Source organism: Urocitellus parryii, chromosome 2, assembly GCF_045843805.1.
Source record: "Urocitellus parryii isolate mUroPar1 chromosome 2, mUroPar1.hap1, whole genome shotgun sequence".
NCBI lineage: Eukaryota > Metazoa > Chordata > Mammalia > Rodentia > Sciuridae > Urocitellus > Urocitellus parryii.
Genome location: NC_135532.1, coordinates 225,138,373 through 225,166,286, shown reverse-complemented (window position 1 = coordinate 225,166,286; position 27,914 = coordinate 225,138,373). Strand labels below are relative to the sequence as shown.

The 27,914-nt window shown below is 50.5% G+C and overlaps 1 protein-coding gene across 2 annotated transcripts; it reads left to right on the top strand.

The window, feature by feature from the left end:
• Positions 1-618: 618 nt before the first annotated feature.
• Ube2g2 (ubiquitin conjugating enzyme E2 G2) lies at positions 619-26,141 on the top strand. 2 transcript variants are annotated; one of them, XM_026381793.2, is made up of 6 exons: positions 619-718; positions 12,495-12,530; positions 12,629-12,674; positions 22,135-22,253; positions 23,932-24,072; positions 25,184-26,141. In XM_026381793.2, exons 1-6 carry the CDS (start codon positions 676-678, stop codon positions 25,294-25,296), a joined length of 498 nt encoding a protein of 165 aa, XP_026237578.1. In that variant the 5' UTR covers positions 619-675; the 3' UTR covers positions 25,297-26,141. The 2 variants fall into 2 exon arrangements, with proteins under 2 accessions (XP_026237578.1, XP_026237580.1); XM_026381795.2 differs by lacking the exons at positions 12,495-12,530; positions 12,629-12,674 and having other exon boundaries at positions 629-718.
• Positions 26,142-27,914: the final 1,773 nt, after the last annotated feature.

The following is a 27,914-nucleotide window of genomic DNA, read 5'->3' as shown; positions in this document are numbered from 1 at the left end:
AAAAAACTTCAATTGGGCCCCATTAACTATTCCATCTTAGGCCCCCGTGCAACTCCGTGCTGGCCGAAGGGCCTGGTCCCAGGAGCCCCCACCCCGCGCCCAGTAGCCAGGGCCTTTTCCGCTGCAGACCGCGGGCAGGGGCCCAGGAGCCAGGCGCTTGCTCCCCTTGCTGCTTAGGAAAGCCACTCCGGTACACACCGGCTGGGCCGGACCCTCGCTGGGGGAGCACATGACGCCCACGGGGCGCCCGGCCGGACCGCTAGGAGCTGCGCGGTGGCGGGGAGACGGGGCGAGCCTGCTCCCTTACGGCCCGCCGAGGGGGCGCCTTCCGTCCGGCCTCCCCGCCGCGGCTTGGGGGTCCGGCCCCTCGAGGGTGGCCGCTAGCGAAGCCGCGACTGCGGGACGCCGAGCTCGCAGCGGCAGGAAGACAGTAGGGTAACCCCCAGCACCGGGCAGAGGCTGCAGCACCGCGGCGCGCTGTGAGGCGGGCACGTGCTCTGCGCAGGCGCGGCGTGCGAGTGGGCGGGGCGCCCGGTGCGCGCCCCTGCTCGCCGCCGTAGACGCTGCGCACGCCGCTCCGCGCCCCGGAAGCGCTCCTGGCGAGGTGGTGACCCGGAAGCGACCCCGGCGTCGGGGCGCGGGCGAGGTGAGGCGGCCAGCTCAGCTGCTGGGGACATGGCGGGTACGGCGCTCAAGAGGCTGATGGCCGAGTACAAGCGTAAGTTGGGGTCCCCGCCGCACCGGTGCCGGGCCTCCGGGTAGATATCGCCGTCGAAGCTTCGCGGCTGCCGGGGCGTTCGCCCCGCGGAGGGCGGGAGGGAGGACAGGGCCGGGGGAGCCGCTGAGGACCGGGGTCCAGGGCCGGGCCCAGGGACCCGGGAAGCCACGGAGGGCGGGAGGGAGCACGGGGCCGGGGAGCCGCGGAGGACCGGGGACCGGGGCCCCCGCGGCGGATGGACTGCCCTCGTGCCCCAGCTCCTGGCGGCCCGCCCGAGTTGCGCCGGAGTTTCGGGGTGCCTCTAGGTGGAGCGTGCGGCCGCGGGATTGGCCGGTGCAGACCGGAGCCGGTCTGGCTGGGGCTGCCGCCGACCCTGGGCGCGGGATCGGGTGGTCCGCCTGCCGCTGCGTGCAGCTCTCAGCCCCGAGAGCTTAAAGCTGGTCCTGCAGCGCGAGTTCTTTGGGAGCTTGACACCTGGCCCTCCAAAGGTTAGCTTGTTACTGTTGTTGCCTTGAGGCAGGTTGGGAGAGCATTGAAAATAAGCTGATATAATGAATCTGATTGCAGCCTGGTGACCCTGCGCCTGGAGTTCATGTTTACCTGAGCAAGCTTACGTGTTGCAAACACAAGCTCGTTAACATACAGGGTCCTCTAAAGAAGGATCTTGTGTTTGCCCATTTAAGAGAGACTTTTAGAGGGCAGTAGGGACAGAAGGTTCACTCTGAGTAGGGTTGGCTGTGGGGGCTGTCAGGAAAGTGGTCACGTGTGAACAGCATTTCTTGGCATCTGGGTTTGTTTCTGTCTCTTACATTTTTTAACTCTGTGTCTGGACTGTGAGCAGATATTATTTTCTCATTTTTATAGAGAAGAAAACCATTAAGCCCCTTTATAGGGAATCAAGAAGCTGCTGCTGCATCTGTCCAGTCTTTGCATTGTTGAACTTGTATTTCCTAAGGATATGTGCATTAAGAAAGATTTATTTTCCCCCTTTACTGCCCTTAATAAAAGCCTCATCCATTATTTCAGTCATACCAATTAAATTGCAGTAAGAAAACTTGATTCCTAAAACTGTCACAGAAGTGTATTATTATTATTATTTTGGTGTGTTAATAAATGAAATTTTGGATTACATTTGGAAGGCAGCACTCTAAAAATGTCTCCTTTGAACCTCAGTGCCCTGATTATTTTAAGCACTGTCTAGGGCTACTGAAGTGGGACTTGGGAGAATGTAGTTGAGGTTACTAATGAGCACCCAAAGAGAGGAAGATTATCCTGGCTTGTTTTCATGGGCTCAAAAGTGAGAAGGTCAGAGGAGGAATAGAGAAGGACTGTGTCTGCTGAATGGCTGTGAATGGAAGGAAGGGGCCCCATGGGCTGATGGGGGGCAGGGGGAGAAGTTGAGAGCGACCCTGCCGCAGCCCATCTGGGGCCTGGAACCTCAGTGCTGCAGCCATGTGGGACTGAGTTAAGTCAATAGTCTAAACCTGGACCATGGCCCTACCAGCACCTTGATTTTGGCCCTGTGATCCAGTAAGCAGAGAACCAGTTGGCCCATGCTGTGCCCAGACTTCTGTTGCTTGGAAACTGTGAGGTCATCAATGGTATTGTTCCAAGGCACTTAGAAGTTTATGTTGAGTTGCATAGCAGTGATGGGAAATGAATACAGCAGTACAGAAAATCAGTGCAGTATTTAGGGTATTTTTTTCCTGCCTCCTAGTAATGTGATAGAATTCCTTTCTGTGTTTCTTGTCTTAGCATCTTGTCCTCTATGTCTTTAAGGTAGCATGTTCCAATGTACAGGGAGACTTAACAGAAACCCTCTGTGTGGAATGGAGTGTAGGGAGATTGGGATAGGTGTGCAGGCATACTTGGTTGTATTTGGACTAGTCAGAGTCTGTGGGCGTTTAGAGGGGTAGGACTCTGGATGTGGTCTGTTCAGGCCCCCTAATTTTACAGGAAATCTAATAAGAGGCAAAATAATTTGCCTCATTCATACAAAAAAAAAAAAAAAAAGAACCTGGAGAAGAACCCATTTTTTTTCCCCCATCAGGAATTGAAATCAGGGCACTCAATCACTGAGCCACATCCCCAGCCCTATTTGTATTTTATTTAGAGACAGGCTCTCACTGAGTTGCTTAGCGCCTCACTTTTGCTGAGGCTGTCATTGAACTCATGATCCTCCTTTCTAAGCCTGCCAAGCTGCTGAACCCAAATGTTTTAAACAGCTGTTTTGATGTTGTAACTTCACACTTCAGCCTTTCCTGGGACTGTGGGAGAGAAACTGAGGGAGGAGTGTCTTAGGGGTGCTATAACAAAGTACTGCCAACTGGGCGGCTTAACGGAATTCACTCTCTCTGGAGGTACAAGTCCAAAATCCAGGTGAGGGCAGGATCATACATGGGAACAAAAAATTTGCAAATATCTGCCTGCCAGGAAATTCTGTTTAGATAGGAGATGGCATATCCGTGTTCAGGGCGTACTCGGGACTTCAGTCCATGCTCAGGGAAATGTAAATAAGTCATTACACTTCTGACTCGATTTCAGTAAGGACTCCTGAAAACATGCTGAATTTCATTTGATGTCTAGGGTATGGTTGTAAAGTTGTCAGCCTTCTAATCTGACCTGAAGCTGCATGAAGGGTTGGTTGCTCTATTTTGATATCTTTGATATAAACCTGAGTTGCTGCAATAACCTTTTCCTGACAAACTAATCAAAGTGGAATTTAAACATTTTATTGGGCATATTTGTTTTATGGAAATTTTGAGTTTCAAAAGAAAATATTGTGCTTCCTGTTTTTTCTGTTTGGGGGATAAGTGAGGTAACAAAACTGTATTGACTATTTTTCTATCCCTTGTCTAAAAAAAGTAACCAAAATTATAGCCAGGTGAAAATATTGTGGTTCCCAGCAAACTGCAGTCACAGACTCCAGGTGTGGTACCCCAGAGTATTTTCAGGGAGTCAGAATAGAGTTTCTAGTACCAGTTTCAAAATGCTAATTAATTTGTCCAGAGAACGGACTCCTCTTCTTGCGATGCCTTTTCATGGTGAGGTGGTTTCCACAGGTCGCTATCCTCCTGGGGTGCTGGCACTGTGCTAGATGAAGACCAGTCCTGACCACAGGTGACTGAGGGCAGCTTGTGGTTGTTGAAGCTGGCTGGAGGGTTCTGTCCGACACATCCAGGTCTCCATCCCCTTGGAGGCTCTACAGTTCCCCCTCATGGCTCAGCCTCAGGGAGCGGTAGTTTCTGGCTCCAGCCTGGCGCTGAACCTCATACAGGGGAGCCACTTGACTAGGGCCACTGCCTAAGAGTCCAGAAGCATCAGTAGGGCCCTCTTTCAGGGAGCCATTCTCCAGGGAGTGGCCACGGCTGGGCTCTTAACTTGGGGTCTTCCTCATCTGTACCTACTCTGTCTGCTGTGCCTCAACAGGTGAAAGAGAGCCCTATTTTCAGCCATTTTTGTGTGTGTGTGTGTGTATGTGTGTGGTGCTGGGGATAGAACCCAGGGCCTTGTGCATGTGAGGCAAGCACTCTACCAACTGAGCTACATCCCCAGCCCCAGTTTTCAGATTTTATAGACATCGTTGAGCATTTTGAACACCCTTGGTATGTGTGTTCATGGTGTACATTTGGAGGAAATGAGGCCATGGAGTTGTTCTAGATGGGCAGACCACTTGGTGTGTCCCTCACGGCCTGTGTCCCTCCAGTGGCAGTTGAGTCAGTCCTTGGTGTGCAGTACCTGGTTCTCACTAGTTTGGGAGTGTGTGGCATCTGTGTACTGTGGTCATGAATGAGGTTGAGCATCTTTTCTCATATGTAGGATTTTTTTTCTCTACATACAAGACAGAAAAAAACAAGTTTGTGGTCTTTTTTTCTCTGAAGTGTTTATGTCTTTGCTAATTTTGCGCAGGGCAGTTTTTCTCTCTTGGGGATTGCTAGGGGTCCTTTCTCTGCCCCAGTCCTATGTGGTCACCTGTGCTGCAGTTACTCTGGGGCTTTGTCTTTTCTGCCCTGTGGTATCTCTTTTTCCGGCACCTTTACAGCCTGTGGGGGTATCATCGCTGTGCAGCGAGGCGACCAAGCCTTTATGTGGTCGAGGCCATGAGCACAGCCATTGTCCTCATCTTCCCCTGCCCTGGTCTGCTGTCTCTGCCCTCCTCTGCCCACTTCCCAGGCCTACTGACCTGCTTTCCTTCCCTTCCTGAACATTGTTTTGGGCTCCTTCTGTCTGACTCTTTCAACTCCATGCAGTATCCCCTGCTGTCTTGGGAACCATGACAACAATACATGGAATAATTAGTATACTGTTACCAAAGTGAGGTGAGCATGATCTCTCTACTCCAGGGCGCATGTGGTGTGTCCAGCTTGTGCCTGGAATGGTTCACATCACATTCTGGTGGCTCAAGCAGGATGGCATGAAGTTTCATTATAGTCTCTGAATTTTAAATTTATAAATCGTTTATTTCTGGAATTTTTCATTCATATTTTCAAACCTTGCTGGGCCAGAAGTGATTGGTACTGCAGAAAGTAAAGCCAGATATAGATAACAGGGAGCCACTGTAGTCGTCAGTTCCTTTTTTTTTTTTTTAATATTTTTAGTTGTATATGGACACAAAACCTTTATTTTGTATTTTTAACTTTTTTATGTGGTGCTGGGGATCGAACCCAGTGAGTGCCTCATGCATGCTAAGCAGGTGCTCTACCACTGAGCCACAACCCCAGCCCCAGTTGTTCCTTTTTATTGCATGGTAGTAAGTCCTTGTGTGATAGACTGTATTTGTATGTTGATGGGCATTTGGGTTGTTTCTAGTTCTTGGTTGTCACAAACAGACCTGTGTGTGTTGGCTCCATGTCTTAGTTTTAAAGGCAATCTCCCAAGCAGTCGTAACGTTTCCTTCTCACTGCAGTGTGTCAAGAGTTCAGTTGCTGTACCTCCTTGCTGATGCTTGGTATGGTTGGCTTTGTGTGGGGGGGGGGGGGGGAGGGGTACAGGTGATGAACCCAGGGTGCTTAACCACTGAGTCACATCACCAGGCCTTTTATTTTTTATTTTGAGACAGGGTCTCTCTAAGTTTCTTAGGGCCTCGCTAAGTTGCTGAGGCTAGCTTTGAACCTGCGATCCTCCTGCTTCAGCCTCCAGAACCTTTGGATTTGTATTCAGGTGTGTACACCCAGCATGGTATGGTTAACTTTAAAAATTTCAGACATTTCCTGGCTGCAGTGATGCAGGGCTATGAACGCAGCTACTTAGGAGGCTGGGGCAGGAAGGTTGCAAGTTCAAGACCAGCCTCAGCAACTTAGTGAGGCTGGGGATATAGTTCAGTGGCAGAGCACCCCAGGGTTCAGCCCCTAGCACCATTAGCCTTTTATTGGGTGTATATGAGTATCTTAACTGTAGTTTTAATTGGAATCTCTCTAGTGACTAGTGGTGTTGAGCATCACTTCATGTATACTTGCCATCTATATGACTGTTGAGATAAAATGTCTGGAGTTTGTTCATTTTTAAGTTGTGTCGAGTGTTTTCTTGGGTTGGAAGATTTATGCTTTGTAATGCAAGTCTTTCGTTGGGTATTCATCTTGGGAATGTTTTCCTTATTCTGTGTTTCCCCCACTCTTGTGTTTATTGTGGTTACAAATGCGTATTTCTGCCTCTTTAGATACATATTGTAGTTTTGCTACTGGTGTTCACTGTTTTAGCTGGGTATCTGGAACTTCCTCACTTCTCCTGGCTAAAACTCTACCTTTGATAACACCTCCTATGGCTGGTCTTCTCCTTTCACAGTTGTGCCTTTAAAAAAATAGACTTTTAAAAATTTCAGAGAAGTCCAGTAGGTTGACTTGAAATGATTTCTTGCTGCTGTTCTATATTTAAGACTACTAAATGTAAGGTCCCTAAGGTGTTATGATTTCTTCCAGGGGTTGATAGTTGTAGCTTCTACATTTTAAATCTGATTCATGTCAAGTACAGCTTTATATATGGTGTGCGATCAAGGTTGAGGTTTGTTTATGTATTAGTTGCAAGTGTTCCACTCTGTGGTAGTTTCCTAGAGCTGCTAACTTAACAAATGTAGGTCTTTTCTCACAGTCCTGGAGGTGGGAAGTCCGAGATGCAGGTGTGGGCAGGGCTGGTTTCTCCTGAGGCCTCTCTGTGCTTCTGTGTGTCCTGCAGTCTTGTCATAAGGACATGGTTAGACAGGATTAGGACCCAACCCGGTGCTCTCATTTGCAGGCCCTAGTCAACACTTCTCCACCCTGCAGTTCATTCTGTAGCGGTCTGTGGAGGTATTTGCAGGTGCACAGTGCTCCCCTGCATGCTGTGATTCCACTGGCCCCTGCTGGCGACAGTGGGGGATTTCCAGGCCTTCTTGCTATTAGGGGTAGTTCTGCAGTATTTTTACCAGTGTGATTGTGGGACAGGCTCTTGGGAATGAGATGTCTGGGTCAGATGTCAAATATATTTCATTTTGTGTGGCAGTTATGTTTTAAGCCACTATTTTAAGAAAAGCAATGTTTAAGCAAATCAGAATGTGCTCATTGAAAATTTCTTGTTAAGAGTTGCTTCTCGTTTGTAATTTGTTTTTGTTAGGAAACATGAAGCTGTATATAGCTGTGCGTGCGTGCGTAGCAAAAACAAAACAACCAACCGCGATAGTCTGAAGTGATCCTCTCCTTCTCTGGGGAACCCTTGACTGCAGTTCTCCAGTGACCGGCAGGTGGCGCTGTCGGCCGATGCTCCCTCTCCAAGGAGCTGTCTGTCACAGGGAAGTGCCAAAGGAGAGCTCCACCCCAAAACGAAGCAAGGCCTCTTGGTGTAGGTACCCCCTCGTGGTTACACCACCACAACTGGAAGAGCTCTGCCGCGTTTTTTCCTGGCACCAGCGGGTCTGCCACTGGTGTGGGTGTGGCTCCTGTCTGTCTGCGTGGTCCCAACGGCTGTGCTCTGAGGTGCCCTGCTTCCCCACCTCCACCACCTCAGCAATTCAAAATGCACATGCCTTAATTCATTACTTGTTCTTATCAGGTGACTTGGTTGTAGACACAAACTGGGCTAGAATTCTGGTGACTGGGCGTGGGAAGCTGAGTGTGGGGTGCGATGTTCTCTGCCATTTTGCTCCCTGCGAGAAGGTGCAGCCATGGTGGAAGTGTGTCCTGCTTTCTTGGTGCTAGACCCTCCTACATTTGCTTCTCCCTCCTTGACGTCTTCAAGGCACTGGACTTCAGGATATTGCTCTTTGCTTTACTTGGCTGGCCTCTGCTTGATGTCTCCAGCTGTCTTTCTCCTTCTCGGGCTCAGTATAGCTCTGGGCTATCCTCTGCCCTCTACTTGTTCCCTGGATCAGCGCTGTTGCTGGCATTTTGTGTCAGTTTTCTCTGCTGCAGGCCTTGCTGTGCCAGGTGTTGAGCACTGCTGGCCCCTTTGTACTATGCTGCAAGATCATTTCTCTGTTCTTGTGAAATCTGTAATGTCACCTATTTCCAGATGCTTCCTGGGAAACACTGCTCCGAGGGTCCCCTGCTGTGCCCTGGGGTCACGCATGTCCTGTGTGAAATAGCCCAATTGACGTCTCTACCCGTCTTTCCCCAGGCAGCTGCCCACTGTCTCCCTTGCTGTTACTGGACATGCTAGCATGAAGCTTTTAAAGGGGAGCACCTGGCTCCCTGCCCTTGCCTTCCCCACTTCCCCCGGTCCTCCCACCTGGGACTAGGCTGTCTTTTCAGAGGCTGTGCCCACCTCATCAGCAACCCTGCCCCCCTGCCTGTCGCCTCTCTCCTCTCTTCCTGGCTGGTTCGGGTACAGCTTTTACAGCTGCATTAGTGTGAAGGAGAGGAGTTCAGGGAAGAGTCCCTGCTCAGGAGCCACTGCCAGCCTCAGCCCCTGCACAGAAGAGAAGGGGCCTGCTGCAGATAGGAAGTGTTGTGCCATCCCAGGGCAGCTGTCGCCTCCTCCTGTCCCTTTGCATTCTTGGACAGTGTGGCTTTTTGCTTGTGTTTTGGAATGTCTGTACTTGTGTGTTGTGTACCAGGGGTCTGGCTTCACTTGGCAACAACACTGTGGGCAGTTGTGGGTCGTTTATTTTCATCCTTGTCCCATGGTATGAAGACCACAGTGTGCCGATCCCTCATGATAGGTGTCTGGGTGCTGTTTCCGTCTTCTGCCTTGGAGTAACCTGCTGTGGGGCCTCTTGGAGCTGTGGCTGGAGCGTGCTCTCACTGCTGCTGAAGGCCGAGGCTGGCGGGGCACTCTTCACCCCTGCCCACGGCGTTCGCTCAGTCTTCGCTTTGGCAGTTGGTGCTTCTGGTGGTGCCATGGCTGTCCTGTGGTTTCAGTTGGCATTTCTCCAGGTTAATGTGCCATGCTCCTTGCTGTGTGTCCAGGCCACACACTTTTTTTTTTCTTTCTTTTTTTGGTGAAGTGCTAGTTCAAGTCTTGCTTCTTTTTTCTTTTGGGTTGTTTTTGAACTTGGAGTGCTTTACCACTGAGCCACATCTCCAGTCCTTTTCCTTTTCATTTTATTTTGAGACAAAATCTCGCTAAATTTAAGCAACTTAGGGCCTCCCTAATTGCTGAGATTGGCCTCAAACTTGCGATCCTCCTGCCTTAGCCTTCCAAATCACTGGGATTTTAGGCGTGTGCCACTGTGTTGGGTTTGGGTTGTTCATATCTGTAAGTGTTTGTAAGGCATTCTTGAAACATTCTGGACACTGCCTTTTGTTGGTCATATCTGTTACAAATCTCTTCCTCTCTGGGACTTGCCTTTTCGTTTTCCTTAAGGTGTCTTCTGATGTCAGAAGTGCTTGGCAGGGACTTTTTTCAAAATATATTTTTAGTTGTAGATGGGCACAGTACCTTTGTTTTATTTATATGTGGTGTTGAGGGTGGAACTCACACGTTAGGGAGCGCTCCACGGCTGAGCCACAACCCCCCCCACCGTCCTGGGCAGGGGTGTTTGTTGTGCTCATTCTTCCTCTTATGGCTGCTGTTCCTGGTGTCAACTTTACTGTTGGTCCTGTGAAGAAGTCTGTGCAAAGAGCATGAAGAAGCTCTGCATTATCATCCTGAGATTTGTTGTTTTAAATTTCACAAAACAACAAATTAATTTTGTGGGCAGCTTTATTGAGATAAAATTGATGCATAATAAAATGTTGGGTTTGAATACATAATTCAATATATAGTCATCATTACAGTCACACTGTAGAATACTCTGTTGCCCCCTAATGCCCCTTTGTGCTCTTTTGCCATCCCTTCCCTTCTCTCTGTTCTCTGGCAACATTGGCTTTGGTTTTTACAACAGGTAGAGCACCCATAATTCAGAAATCTGGAGTCCTAGATGCTCCAGAATCCAGAGCTGAGCAGGTGTTGGCTGAGCCCAGGCATGTTTGATAGGGGTGCTCGCCCTGTGCTGCTGTACTTTGCTTTTGCTAGAATTTCATATAAATAGAATACAGTCTTTTGTGTCCCACTTCTTTTACTTAGTGCTTTTGCGAGGTGTCTGTGTTTTTTGTGTTGGTGGCCTGTTTGTCGTCCTTGCTGTGTGATGTTTTGTCATTTGGATGTGCCATTCTTTTGCTCATTTACCAGCCAGTGGATATTTGAGGAGTATCATTTGGGGGCTGGTGGGAATAGAGCTGCTGTGAACTTTCACATAAGCTTATGGGGACACGTGGCACAGGAGAATTGGGGGTCTTAACTGAGCTTCACCAGAAGCAGACTGTTCCCCAGAGCTACGCCAGCTCTTCACATTCCCTGCACATGACATCCAGCTACTAAACTTGCCAGTACTTAGTATTGTTGGTTTTTTTCAATTTTAGCTGTTTTGGCAAAATGGAGATATTTATCACACTAAAGAGACTGTGCTGTACCCCATTGTGGTTTTAATCTGCTTTGCCTCATGGCCCACAGTGTTAATATCTTTTTCTGTGCCTGTTTGCTATGGTCACTCAGTCTGCTGGGTCAGAGAGCTTACTCAGGAACATTGGTCTTCATACTTCTGGAGGCTGGGACACTGAGGTCCAGGCACGACCCTAGGCTGCTTTGGGATTGAGTCAAGGGGCTGTTGGGAAGGGTCTGCTTCTGTTCCCTCGGGCACTTTAACTCCTGCGGGTACCACCACCTATTGAGACTTGAGCTTTAGAGGAAGCCTGGGCAGGGTGGGGGTTGTGGTGGGGTGGGGTGGGCAGGGGGTCGGTGGTGGGCAGGCAGGCAGTGTTTCCTTCTCTTTAAAGTGCCCTGGCTGGGGCCTGGGGATGTGGCTCAAGCGGTAGCGCGCTCGCCTGGCATGCGTGCGGCCCGGGTTCGATCCTCAGCACCACATACCAACAAAGATGTTGTGTCCGCCGAGAACTAAAAAAAAATAAATAAATATTTAAAAAAAAATTCTCTCTCTCTCCTCTCTCACTCTCTCTTAAAAAAAAAAAAAAGTGCCCTGGCTGCTCTTGGTCATTTGCATTTTCTTGTATCTTTTAGAATCATCTTGTCAGATTTAAATGGGAAAACTTGCTGGGATCTTGACTGAGGTTGCATTGAATCTACAGATTCAGTTTGAGGAGATTGATGTTTTCAATCTTATGAATGGAATACAATCCCCGTTTATTAAGCTCTCCTAGAACTCTTTGTTCATGTTTCCTGCTTTGGTAGCCATCTTGTATATCTTTCAAAAACTTATGTGTTTTCCGTTATAATTTCCATTACATAACTCATTTTTTAAACCTGCAAATAAATAGAAAGACTGTCTAGTTATTCAGTGTTGACCTTACATCTGACAACTCTGCCACACTGTGTCAGTCTGTTTTTCATTACCACAACAAGAGAGAGAACTTTACAAAAAAAGGGGGGGGGTTATTCAGCTCACACTTGGAGATTTAAAGATACAGGATCTTTTTTTTTTTTAATTTTTAATATTTTTCCCCAGCCCCAGGATCATTTTTTAAAAAATTATTTCTCTTTTAATCTGGGGCAGAGGATCGAGCCCAGTTCCTCTCATGTGCTAGGCGAGTGCTCTACTTCTGAGCCACCACCCCAGCAGGATCTGCAGCACTGACTCTGGGATGGCGTCACATGGTGGATGGCACTGGCTGGAGCATGTGCCTGATGGCTGGTATGGCTCTAGCAGGAAGCCAGAGTGGAGGGGCAGTGTGCTAGATCCCCCCATGGGTCCCCCTGCAGTGCCACCCCTGGGACCAGACTTCAGCACCTGGGCCCTTGGGCACTCACCAGCTTCAAACAACAGCACAAATGAAAGTGAGGCCGAGGTTGAAACAACCCGTGGTGGCTTCACAGTGGCTGCACGGGCCTGTCTTCAGCAGTCCCCAGACCCGAGTTGTGGGGCGCGGGCAGGGCACCGTCTTATGTGCTTGCTCTCTGTCAGTGCTGGTGTCTGGCTGTCCCCCTGCAGAGCCTTTGCTCTACCTGGTGTTGTCAGGCTTGTCTGCTTCAGAGGAGTCTGTGATGACTTAGGGGACAGAAACCCATGTGGTTGGAGAAGAGTAATGTGCTGTATTAGACTCGTGAGCTCAAGTCCAGGTAGCGAGGAGGAGTATCCTGGAAAGACAGTTTACTGCCTTTGTTCATAACATGTAAAGGTTGGTGGCTCGGAAATTGTTGTGTTTATGTGGAGGACTGTCCTCAGTTCCTGTCGATACGGTGACCGCACTGGTATTCACTTGGGGCAGATAGAACTGTTCTCTTTCTAAATGTGTTCTCTATAACTCACAGTCCTACACTTTGTAAAAAAAGGTTTTTAGAATGTTTCATAATGTTTTGCTTTTTCATTTTATAGAATTAACCCTGAATCCTCCAGAAGGAATTGTGGCAGGTAAGGTACTTAAGTAACTTCCTCATATAGTTTTCTTCTAATTGCCAGAGTTGTCTTCAAAATTAAGATGTGGTGGACTTTTTTTTCTTCTGCTGCAGGTCCCATGAATGAAGAGAATTTTTTTGAATGGGAGGCGTTGATCATGTAAGTTGACCATGTCTTGCTGGTGTCTGGTGCTTCCTGGGAGCTGGACCTCAGTGCTACAATCTGTAGAGCGCCGACTCTGAAGCAGTGGGCAGGCAAGAAGGCCCAGTGGGTTTCACACGGTCAGCTCCTCTCCAGCTCTGACCTGAAGGCCAAAGACAGCAGGCATCGTGCAGAAGGCACCAGGTGTTTCCTTGGAACTGGTGGAAACCTTAGTTGTCTGAGTGCTTCCTGTTTGTTGTTGGGAGATATTAGTATGGTTCTGTCAGGAAAAACAACGGGCCTTGTTTTTCCCTCTGCTCTCATGTTACAGTCAACACAGAAGGCTCTAGTGACCCCAGACAGGATGGGTATTTCTCCCCTCCAGTGAGCATTCAGTTCTTGAGGGTATAGCTGGATACCCTCTAATTTTATTCATTTCAACACCATCTGCCTGGGGCTGTGTCATGTCCCATAGGTTGAGCACTTGGGCCCCAGCGGGAGGAAGCGCCAGCTACTGGACCAGCCTTGCTGTGGGTAGGGTAGGGTGTTAAGCTTCTGCCTGTGTCCCTTTGCTTCTGAGGATCTGTGTGTTCGTCTGAGAAGCAGATGGCTGCTGTGGTCGGGAGGGTTAGGTGATAGGAGCATCGATGTGAAAGTGAGGGCTTAAAGGATCGTCACTGAACACACTCTAGAAACTGCAGTGCAGCAGACCGGACGTTTCCTGGTAGTGCAAGGCCCTGGTTGCTTGGGTTATGGGTTAAAGTGTTTGGGACTGATGTGTGGTGCATCATCTTCCTTCATCCTTGGGTCTAGCCAAGACCCCAGTGGACAGTACCAAACCCTGTATGGACACTGCCTTTTCCTGTACATGTCCATATTAAGTTTATAAGTGAGGCAAAATAATAATAGTAAACAGAACAGTTATAACACTGGTCTGTAGTAAAATTATTTAAAACTTAGAAATTGTTTGTTTCTGGGATTTTCCATTTCAAGTTTTCAGACTTTGGGTAACAGGCTGCAGATAAGGAGAACTGCTCTCATGTCTGTTGCCCAGGCAGTCACGGGTGGTGGCAAGCCCATGCAGGTGCTGTTCTGCAGTTGGTGGGCTGTGGTGCTGGCCCGTGTCAGGTCAGCTCTGTTTACATTTCAAGAAGCCGTAGATCGTGTATGTGTGAACCCATGTGTGACTTGCTTGTTTCATCTGCCATGTGCTGTGTCAACACAGACGCACCTGCACAGCATTCACAAGCTTCCGCCACCCTCCCCACCCCCCAGACCCCCCCCCCAGCCTGCCGCAGGGTGCGTGTGTTGTTGGGAGACCTGCTGGAGTGCAGAGGTCAGAGGCACCTGAAGGTTCTGTGGCACTCAGGAGGTGCTGGCTTATGTGCATCCATGGTAGGCATGTTCAGAAGCTCGTGAGGGAACAGTTGAGCCTCCAGTGTGGATTTTAAAGTGTTCATTGTTAAAATCTGTTAGGGTAACTACCACTAATTTTAGATAAACAACGTAAAATTAAACTAATATTTTGAAAACCTGCCTTAAAAAGTAATTAGAGCCATTTTTAGGGAGAGTGTTTTTGTGTTTGAATAAGGCTTTTGCATTCGTGTGGAATTCCCCTGCTTGAAGATCTGGTTAAGTTTGTGGGTTTTGGTCCTGTTCCAGACCCTTCACAAACAAGAGGCCGTTTACAGATGTACTTAAAACATCTCTTAAGGGAGTTAACTGTCCTCCGTGATTCGTCTCACCTGCTGTTTTGGCAGACACTGGCTGTGCTCTTCCTATGGGTGATAGGTCCGTTTCACCCTCTTTTTTGCTGGCTTCTAGGGCCTCCTGTGTACCTAGTGCTCTGAGGCCTCTGGCTTGTGCCCACGCCTGCCTTCAGGCCTGCAGCTCCTCCACACTCTTCAGCTGGCCAGGCGATGCGACTGAGGGCTTTTACAGCAGGGCCCTTGTGTGTACATGCAGCATGGACCCAGATCTTCACCTCAGCACATAGGCTGATGGCATGGGCAGGGAGCACCAACTAAAGGGATAAGAGAGGGCCAAGTCATAAAGTTCCTGGCAGTGTCTGCAGTTAAAAGTGGAAGGTGGCTGAGCACAGAGCTGGCCGATGCCCTGCTGAGTGTGCACCCTGCAGCTGTGCTCGGGACTGGGCACTTGACCTCTCCAGCCCTGTCTGGGGTCAAGATGGGCCCAGGATTCTTTGCATGGCTTGAGGTCTCTTCAGCCACTGGGTCTGTGGCTGGTGCCACCCTGTTGCCAGTAAGCCTAGCTGTTGGGGTGCAGCACCTCTGTAGAACAGAGAGCCTGATTGGCAAGGTGGAAGTCATGGACTCTCATATCCCGTTGTATCCTGCTCTGTGTTCCAGAGGCTGCTAGCTTTGGGGACCTCCCTGCCATGGCTTATCGCCGTCTCTCCTAGGTAGCAACCTAATGCTGGGTTCACAAAATCTAAGTACTCCAGTTACTCAAGAAGACAACAAAGAAAGCACGCAGACACAGAAATACCTTTCCAATATTCCGGAGACAGCTCTGCGACCCTAAGGGTCTGTGGAGAGAGAGAGAGAGAGAGAGCTGCCGGAATTTTTTATTCTTATATAGAGAACGCACGAGGGGAGGTTCCATGGAAAATTCTGTCCCAGAAAGGGCAGAGGGGTAGGATTACCAAGGAACAGGTGAGTGTAGCTCAACCTTCACAGGTGACGCCTACACCTGGAGCCACGCCTTGCTGTCCAGGCTGGGATAATGCCCAACTTATTGTGACCTGGCACTCTCATGCCAGGCTAAAAGCAATAATTAGTCAGTGCCTCGGCATCAGGACTTGAAGATCTGCATCCAGGGCAGCTCCCGACAGTGGCTTACAACTGCAACCTCTCTAGGCCAGCAGGCTCTTGGGAAGGACCTTCCCTTTCCTGAAAGGTGGAGGTCCCTGTTGACTCTACCTTTGTGTTCCTGACACTGCATTTGGGGCCCAGGTGGGGAGGCGCTTTTGCCCAGGTTCTCCAGCTGCCTTGCACAGTGAGCTCATGTTCCTAGCCTGTTGTTTCTCTTGCCAGGGGGCCTGGTCTGCTCTGGTACTCACATCATGATTCCCGTGGCTGTCTTTTATATTAGCACTTCTTGTACTTGGACTGCAGAGCATCTGGTGTCCGTGTGAGAAGACCCAGGAGTCGGCTTCTTGCAGTCTTCATGGCAGACATTACAAAAAGGAAGCATTTCTGTCCAGCATAACCTGTGGCACCTCTCCACAGTGGGATGCCCCTGAGCACTGTGCAGGGTCCTGCAGTGCGTTTGCGTGTGTGTTTGTGTGTGTAGAGCAGACCGCAGATTTGTGGGTCTCCGCCAGTTATTTGATTTTTTTATTCCTTGAGGGACATTTGGCAATGTCTAGAGATGTTTTTGGCCATCACCACTAGGGTGGGGGACCGCTGCTGCAGCATCTAATGGTGGATCAAGACAGCCCACAGGGCCAGGACAGCTCTGGAGCAGAGCCGTCTGGCCCAAAGTCTGGCAGTGCCAAGGCCGGAAGCCCTGGTGTCCTGGTATCTTCTCTAGCAGCCTCAGGGGATGTCTTTCTTGTGCCATAAGTTCTACCTGAACTAAATGTGTTCGTCCAGAGTTGGGTAGATTTCTAGAATCTTGCGGCCATCGCCAGGATGGTTCTGTAGCCTTTCCAGAGAGACCCTCTTACCTGCTGGCAGCCTCAGGCATGTACACGCCTGCCTTCTGACTGTGGTACCTTTCTGGATACTTCTGTGAGTGGGGCCATACGGTGTCTGATGTCCCGTGGGGCTTCACTCACAGTGTAACTGGCCACCAGGGTCATGGCGGTCAGTGGCTCCTGTCTCCACCTCTGTTTTGTTCACTCACTGGACACTGTATGTTGGTTTGTCCAGAGGTTTCATTTCTTCTCGCTCACTGTGTAGGTGTCCAGTTGTTGGGATGTGCAGTGGAGGTTGATTTCCAGAAGCCACCGAGGGGTTCCAGGAGCAGCTCACCATGGCTCACGCTGTGGACCTGGGCCTCCACTGTCCCCTTCCCAGCACTGCGTGATCTCACCAGAGCTGGTGTGGCCATGTGGAGCGCTGCTTCCCTGTGGACTTGACATACCTTCCCTAGTGTTTGCGGAGGTCCATTGTCTTCTCATGGACTCGGTAGCCACTCATACGTTGCCTTTGATGGACTTCAGAAGTTCTGCCCATTTTTTTTGGCTGGGGATATGGCTCAAGCGGAAGCGCACTCACCTGGCATGCGTGCGGCCCGGGTTCGATCCTCAGCACCACATACAAACAAAGATGTTGTGTCCGCCGAGAACTAAAAAATAAATATTAAAATATTCTCTCTCTCTCTCTCTCTCTCTCTCTCTCTCTCTCTCTCTCTCCTCGCTCTCACTCTCTCTTTAAAAAAAAAAAAAGTTCTGCCCATTTTTTAATTAGCTGGTTTTCTTATATTTATCTACTTATTTTTGGTTCTAGGGATTAAACCCAGATGCACTAAACCACTGAACTATGTCCCCAGCCCTTTTTATTTATTTATTTTTTTAATTTGAGACAGGGTCTCACCAAGTTGCCTAGGGCCTCACTAAGTTTATGAGGCTGGCCTCAAACTTGTGATCCTCCTGCCTCATCCTCCCAAGCCACTAGGATCACAGGTGTGTGCCACCATGCCTGGCTTTTTTTATTTTTTTCATATTAAGTCATTAGAGTATGTATTTTGGGTACAAGTAAATTGTTTCTTTTGATGACATGCAATTTAGCAGTTTTTTTTTTAATGGGTCATGCTTTTGTTGTTATACATAACTAAGGTCACAGAGTTTTTTTTCTTTTTTTTTTAAACAAGTTTAATGATTTGTAGCTCTTGATGTTTAGTTAGAGCCATTCAGAGTTGGTTTTGTGTGTGTTAGGTAGGGGCCTTTTCTTTTGCACCTGGAGTCCGTTTTCTTAGCACCCTTTGTTAAAAAGATAGCCCTCTCCTGTTGAGCAAATCAGGCCCTCTTATCAAAAGTCATCAGGCCTTGAATGCAAGGTTTATGTTTGGACTCTGAGTTCTGTTGCACTGATCTGTGCTCCCTCATTGTGCCAGTGCCACAGTGTCTTGATTACTAGTATGTCTTAAAACTGGGAAATGCAAGTCCTCCAGCTGGGTTCTTGTTCGGGTTCATTTAGGCTGTTCATGGCGTTGTGCGTTTCCATACACGCTCTAGGATCAGCTTGTCAGTTTCTGCCAACCCGCAGGTGATCATTTTGATAAGTGTTTTCCTTGAATCTTTAGATCACTTTGAGGAATATTGCCACCTTAACATTGAGCTCTTCAGTACATGAAGGTGGAATGTCTTTCCATTTAAATTCTCAGCAACACCATGATACCTTTTTTACCTTTAAGAGGGCCAGTTTTGGTGCTAAGGGCAGTGAGCTACACATAAGGAAAGCCTGAAAGAAGAATGGGCAGGTCACCTCATTTCCTTGGTACAGGTGGGGGAGGGCAGGGAGGGGAGAGAGGGTTTGCCTTTTTTGGTCTATATACTTCTGTATTTGAATATTTTCCAAGACTTACATATTTTTCCTAGATAAATAAGGTTTATGTTAGAAAGTGATTATGTTATAATTCACCATAAAGTTCTTGTAATAGATTGATGCACTTTTGAATGTAGTTTAAATATTTTTAAAGTTTTTCAGGAATTTCTATTCCTGAAAAAATAATCAGGGTGTAGCTGTGTTTCCTTTTGGACAGGTTTAGTCATGAAAACAAGGGTATGGGATGATACGATCTTCGTTACCACCACTGTTTTCCAAAGGGAAAGCTCCCTCCTCGTCTCCCCACAGTTCTTGGCTTGGTTCCTTTCTAAAGTCACCTGGGGTGACCAAATCCATGCAGGGCACTGCTCCAGCAGAGGTGTGGGAGGGCCCTTTCCCCAGGTCACAGCTTCCTATAGCCAGCAGTGGGAAGATCTGGAGCAGGCGCCTCCCAACTGGGCTCCCACCCACATGTAGTCAGCACCCCTTAGCCCTGGCTGGGTCAGCAGGCAGGCCCAGTGCACTTGTGTGTGGCCTCCTCGGTCCGTGGCACTGGCAAAGGGGATGCCTGGTGACAGTCTTTGTGAACCACAGAGCCAGGGCTGAAGGGAGGCGGGCCTTCTGCTGGGTGCCACTTGGGCACTTGGGGCGGGGGGGGGGGAGGGGTGGGGTGGGGTGGTTCTGTTGCTCAGGGTTCCCACTTGCAGAGCATAGTCTGTCCCTTACTGGTGCAGTTCAGGTTCCGAGTAGTGACAACTGGGTACCGTCTCTGATATGTTAGCACCATGTTGTATGTGTGACTGAGGTGTTCTGTCCTGCGCTGTGACACACTTTGTGAGAGTGAGAGACAGCAGCCTCCAATACCTGCCTAACCTCCTGTCACACGCAGACTGATGGGGAAGGTGCTCGAAGCAGATGCCCACCCAGGCATGCTGCCCCCCCCCACCCCGCCCTGTGCAAGAGGTGAAAGCCCAGCACATTTGTCATGGAGTTTGATTCTCACGGGGCAGGTGAGCCACGCCTGTGGGCTGGCCTGGGGTGGGGTCTGGGGAGTTAGGCTCTGGCTTGCAGGAGTGGGAGCTGCAGTCGGTCAGCCTTGCCTTTTCTCAGGCTGGTTCACCTGAAAGGTGGGTTCTGCCATGCAGTACTGTTACGACACCTCACTCTGATGTGACTGAATTCCCTGTTGCAGGCCTTTGAGGTCACTTAGACTGTCTTTTTTTTTTTTTTTTTAATTGGTTGTTCAAAACATTACAATGCTCTTGTTAAACCGTCTTTTTAATCAGGGAGATGAAAAGTCATTGGTAGACTCATTTGCTTTGGATAAATGTTTTGTTTCCTTTCTTCCTATTCTCTTTTTCTCTTAAGGGTCTCGAGCCGAGGCTGTCTTTTTTGTTTTGTTTTGTTTTGTTTTGTAGTTGTAGGTGGACAGCATGCCTTTATTTTGTTTACTTTTATGTGGTGCTGAAGATCTAACCCAGTGCCTCACATGTGCGAGTCAAGGGCTCTGCCACTGGCTACAGCCCCAGCCCTGAGGTCGTCTTCAGTGACAGAAATAAGGTGTCCAGAGTACGGTAGTAAAACTTGTCCACAGGGGGCTGGGGATGTGGCTCAAGTGGTGGCGCGCTCCCCTGGCATGCGTGCGGCCCGGGTTCGATCCTCAGCACCACATACCAACAAGGATGTTGTGTCCGCCGAGAACTAAAAAAAAAAAAAAAAAAAAAAACTTGTCCACAGGCTGTTGGTTCTGTCTCCTGACTGGCCAGTCGTGTCCTCGGCACTCCCAGTCAGCAGGATGCCCGCACACTGCCCACCTGCGTGCTTGTCCAAGGCCGGGCATTCTAGGAACGAGACAAGTCCTGGGCAGACCAGCTGTGAGCTGTGGTTCTTCAAGTAGCTTTGAGAGTCAAGGTGTGGGCGCACTTCAGGAAATGTTTGGTCATGCTTCTGAGGCTGGGAGTGACCCAATTTTTTTTTTTTTTTTTTTTAAGAAAGCCCCATTATGAGAAACAAAGAACTGTTATCAGAGTGTTGGGCAAACCCCACGTGGCTCATTCCAAAGGCACTACCCATTCATTTTTCTGTTCTGGATTCTGGTGCCAAAAGTAGGAGGCACAGGCAGGCTGGCCTTCCTGACATGGGTTACAATGTTGCTATTAAAGATTGTATCTTTGCCTCACCTTCTGACTTGCATTTTGAGCTGGGTCTGTCCCTGAGGCCAGTGCCGAGGTGACTTGGGACCTGGACTCAGTCCTGCAGTCCTTGGGTTCCCCATTGCTTGGCAGTCAGACGAAAGCAGCAGTCGTGCCCCTTTCTTCCAGCCGTCGTGTGTGTGCTGCGTGCCCTGGTGCTGGATGAGGTGCTGGGGATGGCTGCATGCTCCTGAGCATGTCTGTCCCTACCTCAGGAGGGGGGTGCCCTGCAGGTGTCTCTTGAGGCCTGGTAGGAAGAGCAGCATGACCCTCGCTGGTGGTGGCTCCCAGCAGCTCCTGGCCGCTCTTGGCTGCTTCTGGCCTGTCAGGCCCGCTGGGAGTGGCTGTGCCCAGCCCTGTGACACGCTGCTGCTGTGCCAGTAGCCAGACTCAGGCCTGCCCCTCTTGGTGTGGTGGCCATGCCCTGGCCTCGTGCCAAGGCTCCCGAAGGCTGTCGTGCAGTCACTCCTCCAAACAAAGGAGCTCTTTTTTTTTTTCCTGAAAAAGTAGCAGGACAATTTTCAGAGGCAAGGTTTGTCTCTTAGCTTGAAAAAAATGGCTCCACAAAGCAGTGCATTGTTCTCCTAAGGCCCTGAGTGTCACCATCAGATGAAATTACAGTTCTTTCTGTCTTTTTTCCTTAATTGTAGAAGTAATATTGCCTCTCATGTCTCGAAGACCTGGAGCAAAATAATTCTGTTGGTTTTGAACAGGTTTGTACTGCTGAGAGTTCTGTTGGAGGAATGCTAATTTAGAGCTCCTCTCCCCTGTTCCGTGCCTGGATTCAGCTGGGAGAAGGCAGGTCTGGGGGTGACCCCTCCCTGGAATCCAGGTCTTGGACCCTGCTGGGGTTTTTTCTGCCTCGCACCTGCGACCAGGAAGCAGGCTGTGGGCGAGGGCCTCATCCTTAGTTGTCCACGTGCTGGGTGCTCATGAGGCAATTCCTTGGATTTCCATGTTGGTGGCGGTGGGTTGGATCACATGACCCAGCCGGTCCAAGGCCTCCTGAAACTGCTCTTGGCAGGCTTGATCAGTCCATAAGATGGACATCAGCTGCAGGCTGGCTCCTGCCACTCCCTCTCCTGCTGCCTCCAGACCTCCACCAAGGTGAGAGGACGTCAGGATGTGAACAGACTTCTGAAATGGCTTGGTGTGTTTCTGCCATGACGTGTGAGGAGCCCGGCCCCATGGGGGTGGGGTGTGTTGGCGGGGTGTGTTGGTGGGGGCCGGGGCTAAAGGTCAGGTGGTCTTGCTGTGCACCCAAGGCCTGGCCTGTTGCCCTGGGTACACATGGGATCACACACCTGCTCTGTTAGAAAAAAACCACTCCTTAGGCTTGTTTAAACTTTTAAAAATAGAAATAGCTTTTAAAACATGACTCTTCACCCTCGTGGGAGTGCTGTGGATGCCTGCTTGGCATCTGCTGTGACTGCACTTGGTCCTTCAGTAACCTTGTGCCTCCTGCTCAGGAGCAGGGTCCCTAGGCCCTGCAGCGCTGGTGTTGGTTCTCTTCCGGGCCCGTGGTGAGGCTGTGCTGCCTGGCGGCTGCCTTCCTCATATAAAGGAGGCTGCACTCTGTCTGGGTACTCACCCTCAGGTTCCGTCAGCTGAATGGGATCCTGGGACACACTGGCTACCCAAAGAAAAGAGCAGTTCCTCCATCTTCTCTTCCTAGGCACTTGTGGATGGAAACCCGTCCTTCTCTCACTTCTCAAGTGTGGTAGCCATTGTGAAGTATACTTTGAGGTTCTGTTTATGGTTCCTTTCTTCCAGGGGCCCCGAAGATACCTGTTTTGAGTTTGGTGTTTTTCCTGCCATCTTGAGTTTCCCACTTGACTACCCACTGAGTCCTCCCAAGATGAGGTTCACCTGCGAGATGTTCCATCCCAACAGTGAGTACTGCTGGAAGTAGTTTTGGTCCATGCCACTCTGAAAGAACTCCCCAGGAGGAGTTCCTAGCATTACATCGCTGCTGTTCGCAGTGCTGGGGACTGACCCCAGGGCCTTGGGCATGCTAGTCAGGTACTCTGCCACAATAAACATCTTTTAAATTTTGACTTACCATAAAATGGACATTTTTATTTTGCAAAAGTAATTTTTGAGAACTTTTCTATAGGTCCATATATATATTAAGACTGGTCATTTAGTAAAAACTGTAAGAAATAATTCAAGCTCAACATGGTGGCGCATGCCTATAACTTTAGCAGTTTAGGAGGCTGAGTCAGGAAAATTGCAAGTTTAAGGCCAGCCTCAGCAACTTAGTGAGACCCTGTCTCAAAAAATAAAAAGACTGATAAAAAAAAGGCTCAGTGGTAAAATGCCCCTAGGTTAAATCCCCAGTTGCCTCTCACTGCTCTCCCCCAAAATAATAATGCTGCACATTTGTAGAGTTGCTGGGTGTCATGGTGAGTGACAGCCCAAGTGGAGTCAGCCCTGATGTGGGGGAGTCACTGTTGAGCACTGAGCCACAAAGGAAGGGCCTGGCACCGTGCAGGTGTGAGCTGACCACCTGTGGGCGTGAAGCAGAAGTTGCCAGCCACCCGGGTGGGTCTGATGTGGGGGCACAGGGTCAAAGGTAGACCCGAGCAAGGGCAGGAAGGCAGGCTGAGCCAGGGCCTGCCTGTGGTGTGAAAGTAGAGGCTTATCCTAGGGCCATTGGAGGGAGGGAGCGTGACCTATGTAGTGACACCCAGAGGGCTACTCTGGTAGTGTAGATGGCGCCTGGGAGGAGCCCGGGCCTTGTCCCTGCAGGGGAGGGGGAGGGTAGCCAGCAGCTTGGCATTGAAGCTGTAGAGACTTGGCAGATTCACAAGAGACTTGAAGACTGTGCCTGATAGGACTGAGTGAGCGAGCACTGGTGGGGGACACTTGAGTTTTGGTCTTTCTGGGGTGCAGTGTTGCCACGTGACATGAGGAGTTGACGTCGGGGTTGAAAACTTCTGATGTCTGTGGTCCTTCTACTGTGGCGAGAGAGGTTCTGTATCCAGATACTATGTTTGTGGACTACAGGTGGTCATCCTGGGGTCCAGAACCAGTGTGCACCGTGTTTTTCAGACCCTTCTTGAACAAAAGTCAGCGATGTAGTTCCTTAATATTAGAAGGAGTTACTGCAGTGCTGTTCTTTTTCTGGGTACTTAAGTAATCCCAGTTCCTTTATCCTAGCCACATGAGTGTGTATTTTATGGTCACATCCAGGGATTTCCTGGTAAAATTAGGAATGTCCATGAAACTGGCTCTCAAGAGTATTGTGAGTAATCATGTTCGATATGTTGGTGAAATACATAGCAGATTGCCTCTCGCTCACTCCTCTTGAAGAGCATTCCTAAGGACATCCTAAGAAAGTAGGCTCCTGCTGTGGCTGGTTAGGCAGGCTGGCTGGCCCGGAGCTCCGTCAGCAAACAACAGGGCCTTGGGAGGCCCAGCCCCTGGCTCTCAGGCCCTGTGCCCTCTAGCTGTACATGTGGTGCTGTGTGTGTCCGCAGCCCTGCCCTCTGTACCCACGAGCCCGCCTCATTCAGCGCCCCCTCAGTCGCTGCTCCCTGCGCTCACCTGCCATCCTGCCCCTTGCAGTCTACCCAGATGGCAGAGTCTGTATCTCCATCCTTCACGCGCCAGGCGATGACCCCATGGGCTACGAGAGCAGTGCTGAGAGGTGGAGCCCCGTGCAGAGTGTGGAGAAGATCCTGTTGTCAGTGGTGAGCATGCTGGCAGGTAAGACACCGTGCCATGGGCCTGTGCGGGCGCCGTCTTCCTGGGAGCCCACTCACACACACTCAGCAATCTGCCCTGCTCTGGGTAGTTGGTTTGCACCTGCGTTTTACACTTAGTGTAGCTCGTCTGCACTTTTCAAGCTGAGGGCATATTTTCCACGTCGTGAGTCTTAAAAGCAGTCTGGTGTCTTAGCATGTGTTGACCATGACTAGCCATCCTCTACACCTGGGGTGTCTTGTTCTCAGTGTGCATTTACTGGGGTTCTCGTGTGTGTCACGCTGCACTGGGTCTGCGGAGCTCAGTGTGTCAGAGACCCAGCTTCAAGGTCCCATATCCTAGGGCAACTTCTTCAACCCACAGTTACGGGCTAACGTGGCAAATCCTGATAAGCAGATGCACGCTGGGGCTTTTGGACCACTTCCCAAGATGAGGAAGGAGGGAGGGAAAGTGTTTGGGGCCGAGGAAGCAGCCGGGCTGAGGCTGGAGGTGGTGGGACACTATCAGCCGGTGGTGGGAGCCAAGGCTGGGGAGGGAGGGGCCCTGCAGAAGTGAGCAGGGTGGCTAGCAGCTCTGGGAATGGCAGTGGGTGCCATGTCCTAGAGAGGTGCCTTAAAAAGATATGCCTACAGCGGCTGGCAGATGATGTGCTGGATCAGGAGCAGAGCCGAGTGGGTTGGGGGTCTTCGCAGCCCTCAGTGGTCTCCGGAGGGCAGGTGGCCTCAAGAGGGCCTGGCTGTGCGGGCTTTGGGCTTGGTCTCAGGGGCGTGCACAGACTTGTTTCCAGTGTGAACGTGGGTATTGTACCATCTCAGTCAGGAATAGAGAGGGGGTAGGATTCTGGCAGGAGGAGAATTTGGGGTGTGTGGGATAAGGGCCCCTGTCCCTCTAAAGGGACCTCCCAGACACTGGTGGTGGGAGCTGTCGATCCCAGGGGCTGGTGTGGGAGTCATGTGCCTCCAGGCCAGGCAGGTTGCTCCTGAGCAGTTCTCAGCCTCCTTCAGGTGCCAGGGCCCTTGCTGAAGCCATAGACCTTCTCTCAGGGGCCCCGCGTTTTCAGGTGACATCGTGGCTTCTGCTCCTGTGCGCAGTGACGGTCTCCTTTTTCTTTCAGAGCCCAACGATGAAAGTGGAGCTAATGTGGATGCTTCCAAGATGTGGCGGGACGACCGGGAGCAGTTTTACAGGATTGCCAGGCAGATCGTGCAGAAGTCTCTGGGGCTCTGAGGCTGTGCTTTTGCGGATGGCAGGACAGCAGGACGGCACAGCGTAGTTCCAGTGCTGCCCTCAGGACACTCAGTGACAGTGCTGCCACCAAAACAGGCAAGCTTGCAGAACCACAGCACTTCTTGTTTCTTAACCTTTCCACCCCAAACAGGCTGCTCTTCTGGAGCATGACCTGCATAGTGTAAGGACAGCTTTGCGTTTTCCAAGTGCTCCTCCCCATGGGGGGTTCAGGAAGGGCACCAGGCTGTCGTACCTCCCAGCCGCCCTCAGTCTACATTCTCTCCCGCACCTGCCCCGGCACTGAGGGTCCGGGCAGATCACCTGCCTTGTGCAAAGGCATGGGGCCTGTGGCAACCGTGGGGAAGGGGCTGGCACACTTTGTACCCCACCCCCAGTTCCACATGCCTTGTGAGGCGTCCATGACGTCTCATCTGTGTTCTACAAGCAGAGGTTGTAACAGCCTAGGTAGAGCCTCTTCATTTGTTGTGCATTACAATCACACTTAGAAAGATTTCTGGGGATGCTTTGCAAACAGTCAGTGAGAAATGGGGACACAGAACAGAAGATTATTGCTGGCCATGAAGACCAGAGGCTTTCCTGCTTGCAGTTTTAGGAGACTAGCATTCTGTCGCCATTGCTTATGCACTGCCAGAGCAGGCAAGGGGAGGTCTTCGAAGTTTTACTGACGTTTTCTCCTGAGTCCTGCAGGAGTTTTTCTTTTCTAGACTAAAAGCTGGGTCACTCCAGGGCTCTGCACCATGGTGTGGTTGTGCCAGGACTATTCTTTGCCCTTGAGGTCAGATGGGACTCTACTATTAGTTGGCACAGAGTGCAGAGGTGTGCCTTTCCCCCGAAAAATGGACCTGGGCTGCAGCTCCAGCCCCAGGTGGAGGGAGCACAGCTTGGCAGTCTGTGACTTTGATGCTGCCTAGGTGTCTCTGACAGCAGAGAGCTGAGCAGCACAGTACCTGGAGGGGACACCACAAGCAATAACACACAGATCTGTTGTGTGGGGACGCCGGTGTCTGGCCTGCTCCAAACAGGTTGCGTTTCCCCAGGAGTCTGTTTTTTAAAGTAGGAGATGGCCGGTGTGACATGCAACAGATCTCCCTTCACACTAGCCTCTTTACTTCCCTTCGCGAGTGTGCCCGTCTCTCACCAAAACTCACTTTTCATGGTGTTAACAATTCCCAGTGCAGCGCCTCCTTGTTGAGCTTCTGTGGAGGCCAGTTTTGTTCCTTCTCAGAAACGTTTAATGATTAATTAATGATTAAACATTAAATGTCTGAAATTCTGTAGGAGGACTTGAGTTCGGAAGGGTGGAGGCAGGGTGCTGCATAGTGTTTGCAGGCATGAGCAAGATGCAGCTCCTGGAGTAGGAAGTGGTGGCCTTGTGGGAGGCTGCTGGCCTGCTTCAAGACCACGGGGACACAGTCACCTGTAGGTGTCCATGGGAGGTGGGGAGGAGTGGCAGTCTCTTTACAAAACATAGTATTTTTATTAATTTGTATTTATTGAATGAAAAAAGTGAAAAATGAAAAACAAAACGGTGTCCCTTTTTTTTGTGGTGGGATTGAACTACTATGTTAAAAAATAAAGTTCTATATTTCCCCTTCTTCCACAGTGTGGTTTTCTTCGTGTCATTCTGTCTACTTGGATGGGAGCCCAGGCCCGGGTTGCTTACCGCGGAGCTGGCTGGACCCCTGGCAGCTGCGGTTCCCCAGGGCAGTGCACAGCCCGACTGCAGGCGTCGCCCAGTGCAGGGGTGCTCTGCTGCCGACTTGGCTCAGCCCTGGGAAATTGCATTTGCTTTACATCTTATGTCTGGTGTCCACTCCTCCATTCTCTGTGTTGTCCCTCTGGAGCCCCCAGAGTTCTTGCTTGGGGTCTGTGACAGGATACAGGAGTCGGAACTGGATTTTGCATTTCCGAATAGTGGGTGTAGGCAGCAGTTGTACAAGGGTATGGTCTCTAGCAGACTGCAGCAGGGTGTGTGGATGGCCCAGCACTGCAGTGGAGTGTGTCTAAACCATGTTTAATGTGCTGCTCTGGTTTTCTGCAGTGGCCTGGTATGTCTTGGTCCTGTGTCACTCTCGGTTATGCCCGTCTGGTTCCTGGGAGAGTGCTGCTGGGTGGCAGTGGGAGTGCCAGGGTTGCAGCTTCTGGGTGTGGGGGGCTTTGCACCTTTCTGGGGATGGGTAGCTCGCACTCACCACTTGAGCCCCAGTCTGGCCCTGGGCAGCGGCGGCTCCTGCTCCCCTGGCTGTGGCTCACAGCTGCCCTGCCGTGGGTGCATGGGGCCCCGCAGCTGCCCAAGCCCATGTGCAGCTGGGGAAGCCGGGTAGACTGCTGGGAGGGGCCTGGCTGGCACGCCACAGGGTGGGGTTGGTTCAGGATGCCTGCCTGGAGGGAATGGAGAGACAAGAGCAGCCCAGGTGTGAGGTGTAGCTGGGGCTGGCCCTAGTGGCCTGGAGAGTGGGGGCATCCCTGGTCCGCCTCCGGGACCCTCACCTGCGGGGTGGTGATCCTGTCAGAGGTGAGTGGTGTTGGACATGGGTTGTGTCCCCCATAACAGGCAGGGCTGTACCAAGGGGACCAGTGTGCACCGTCCTGCAGAG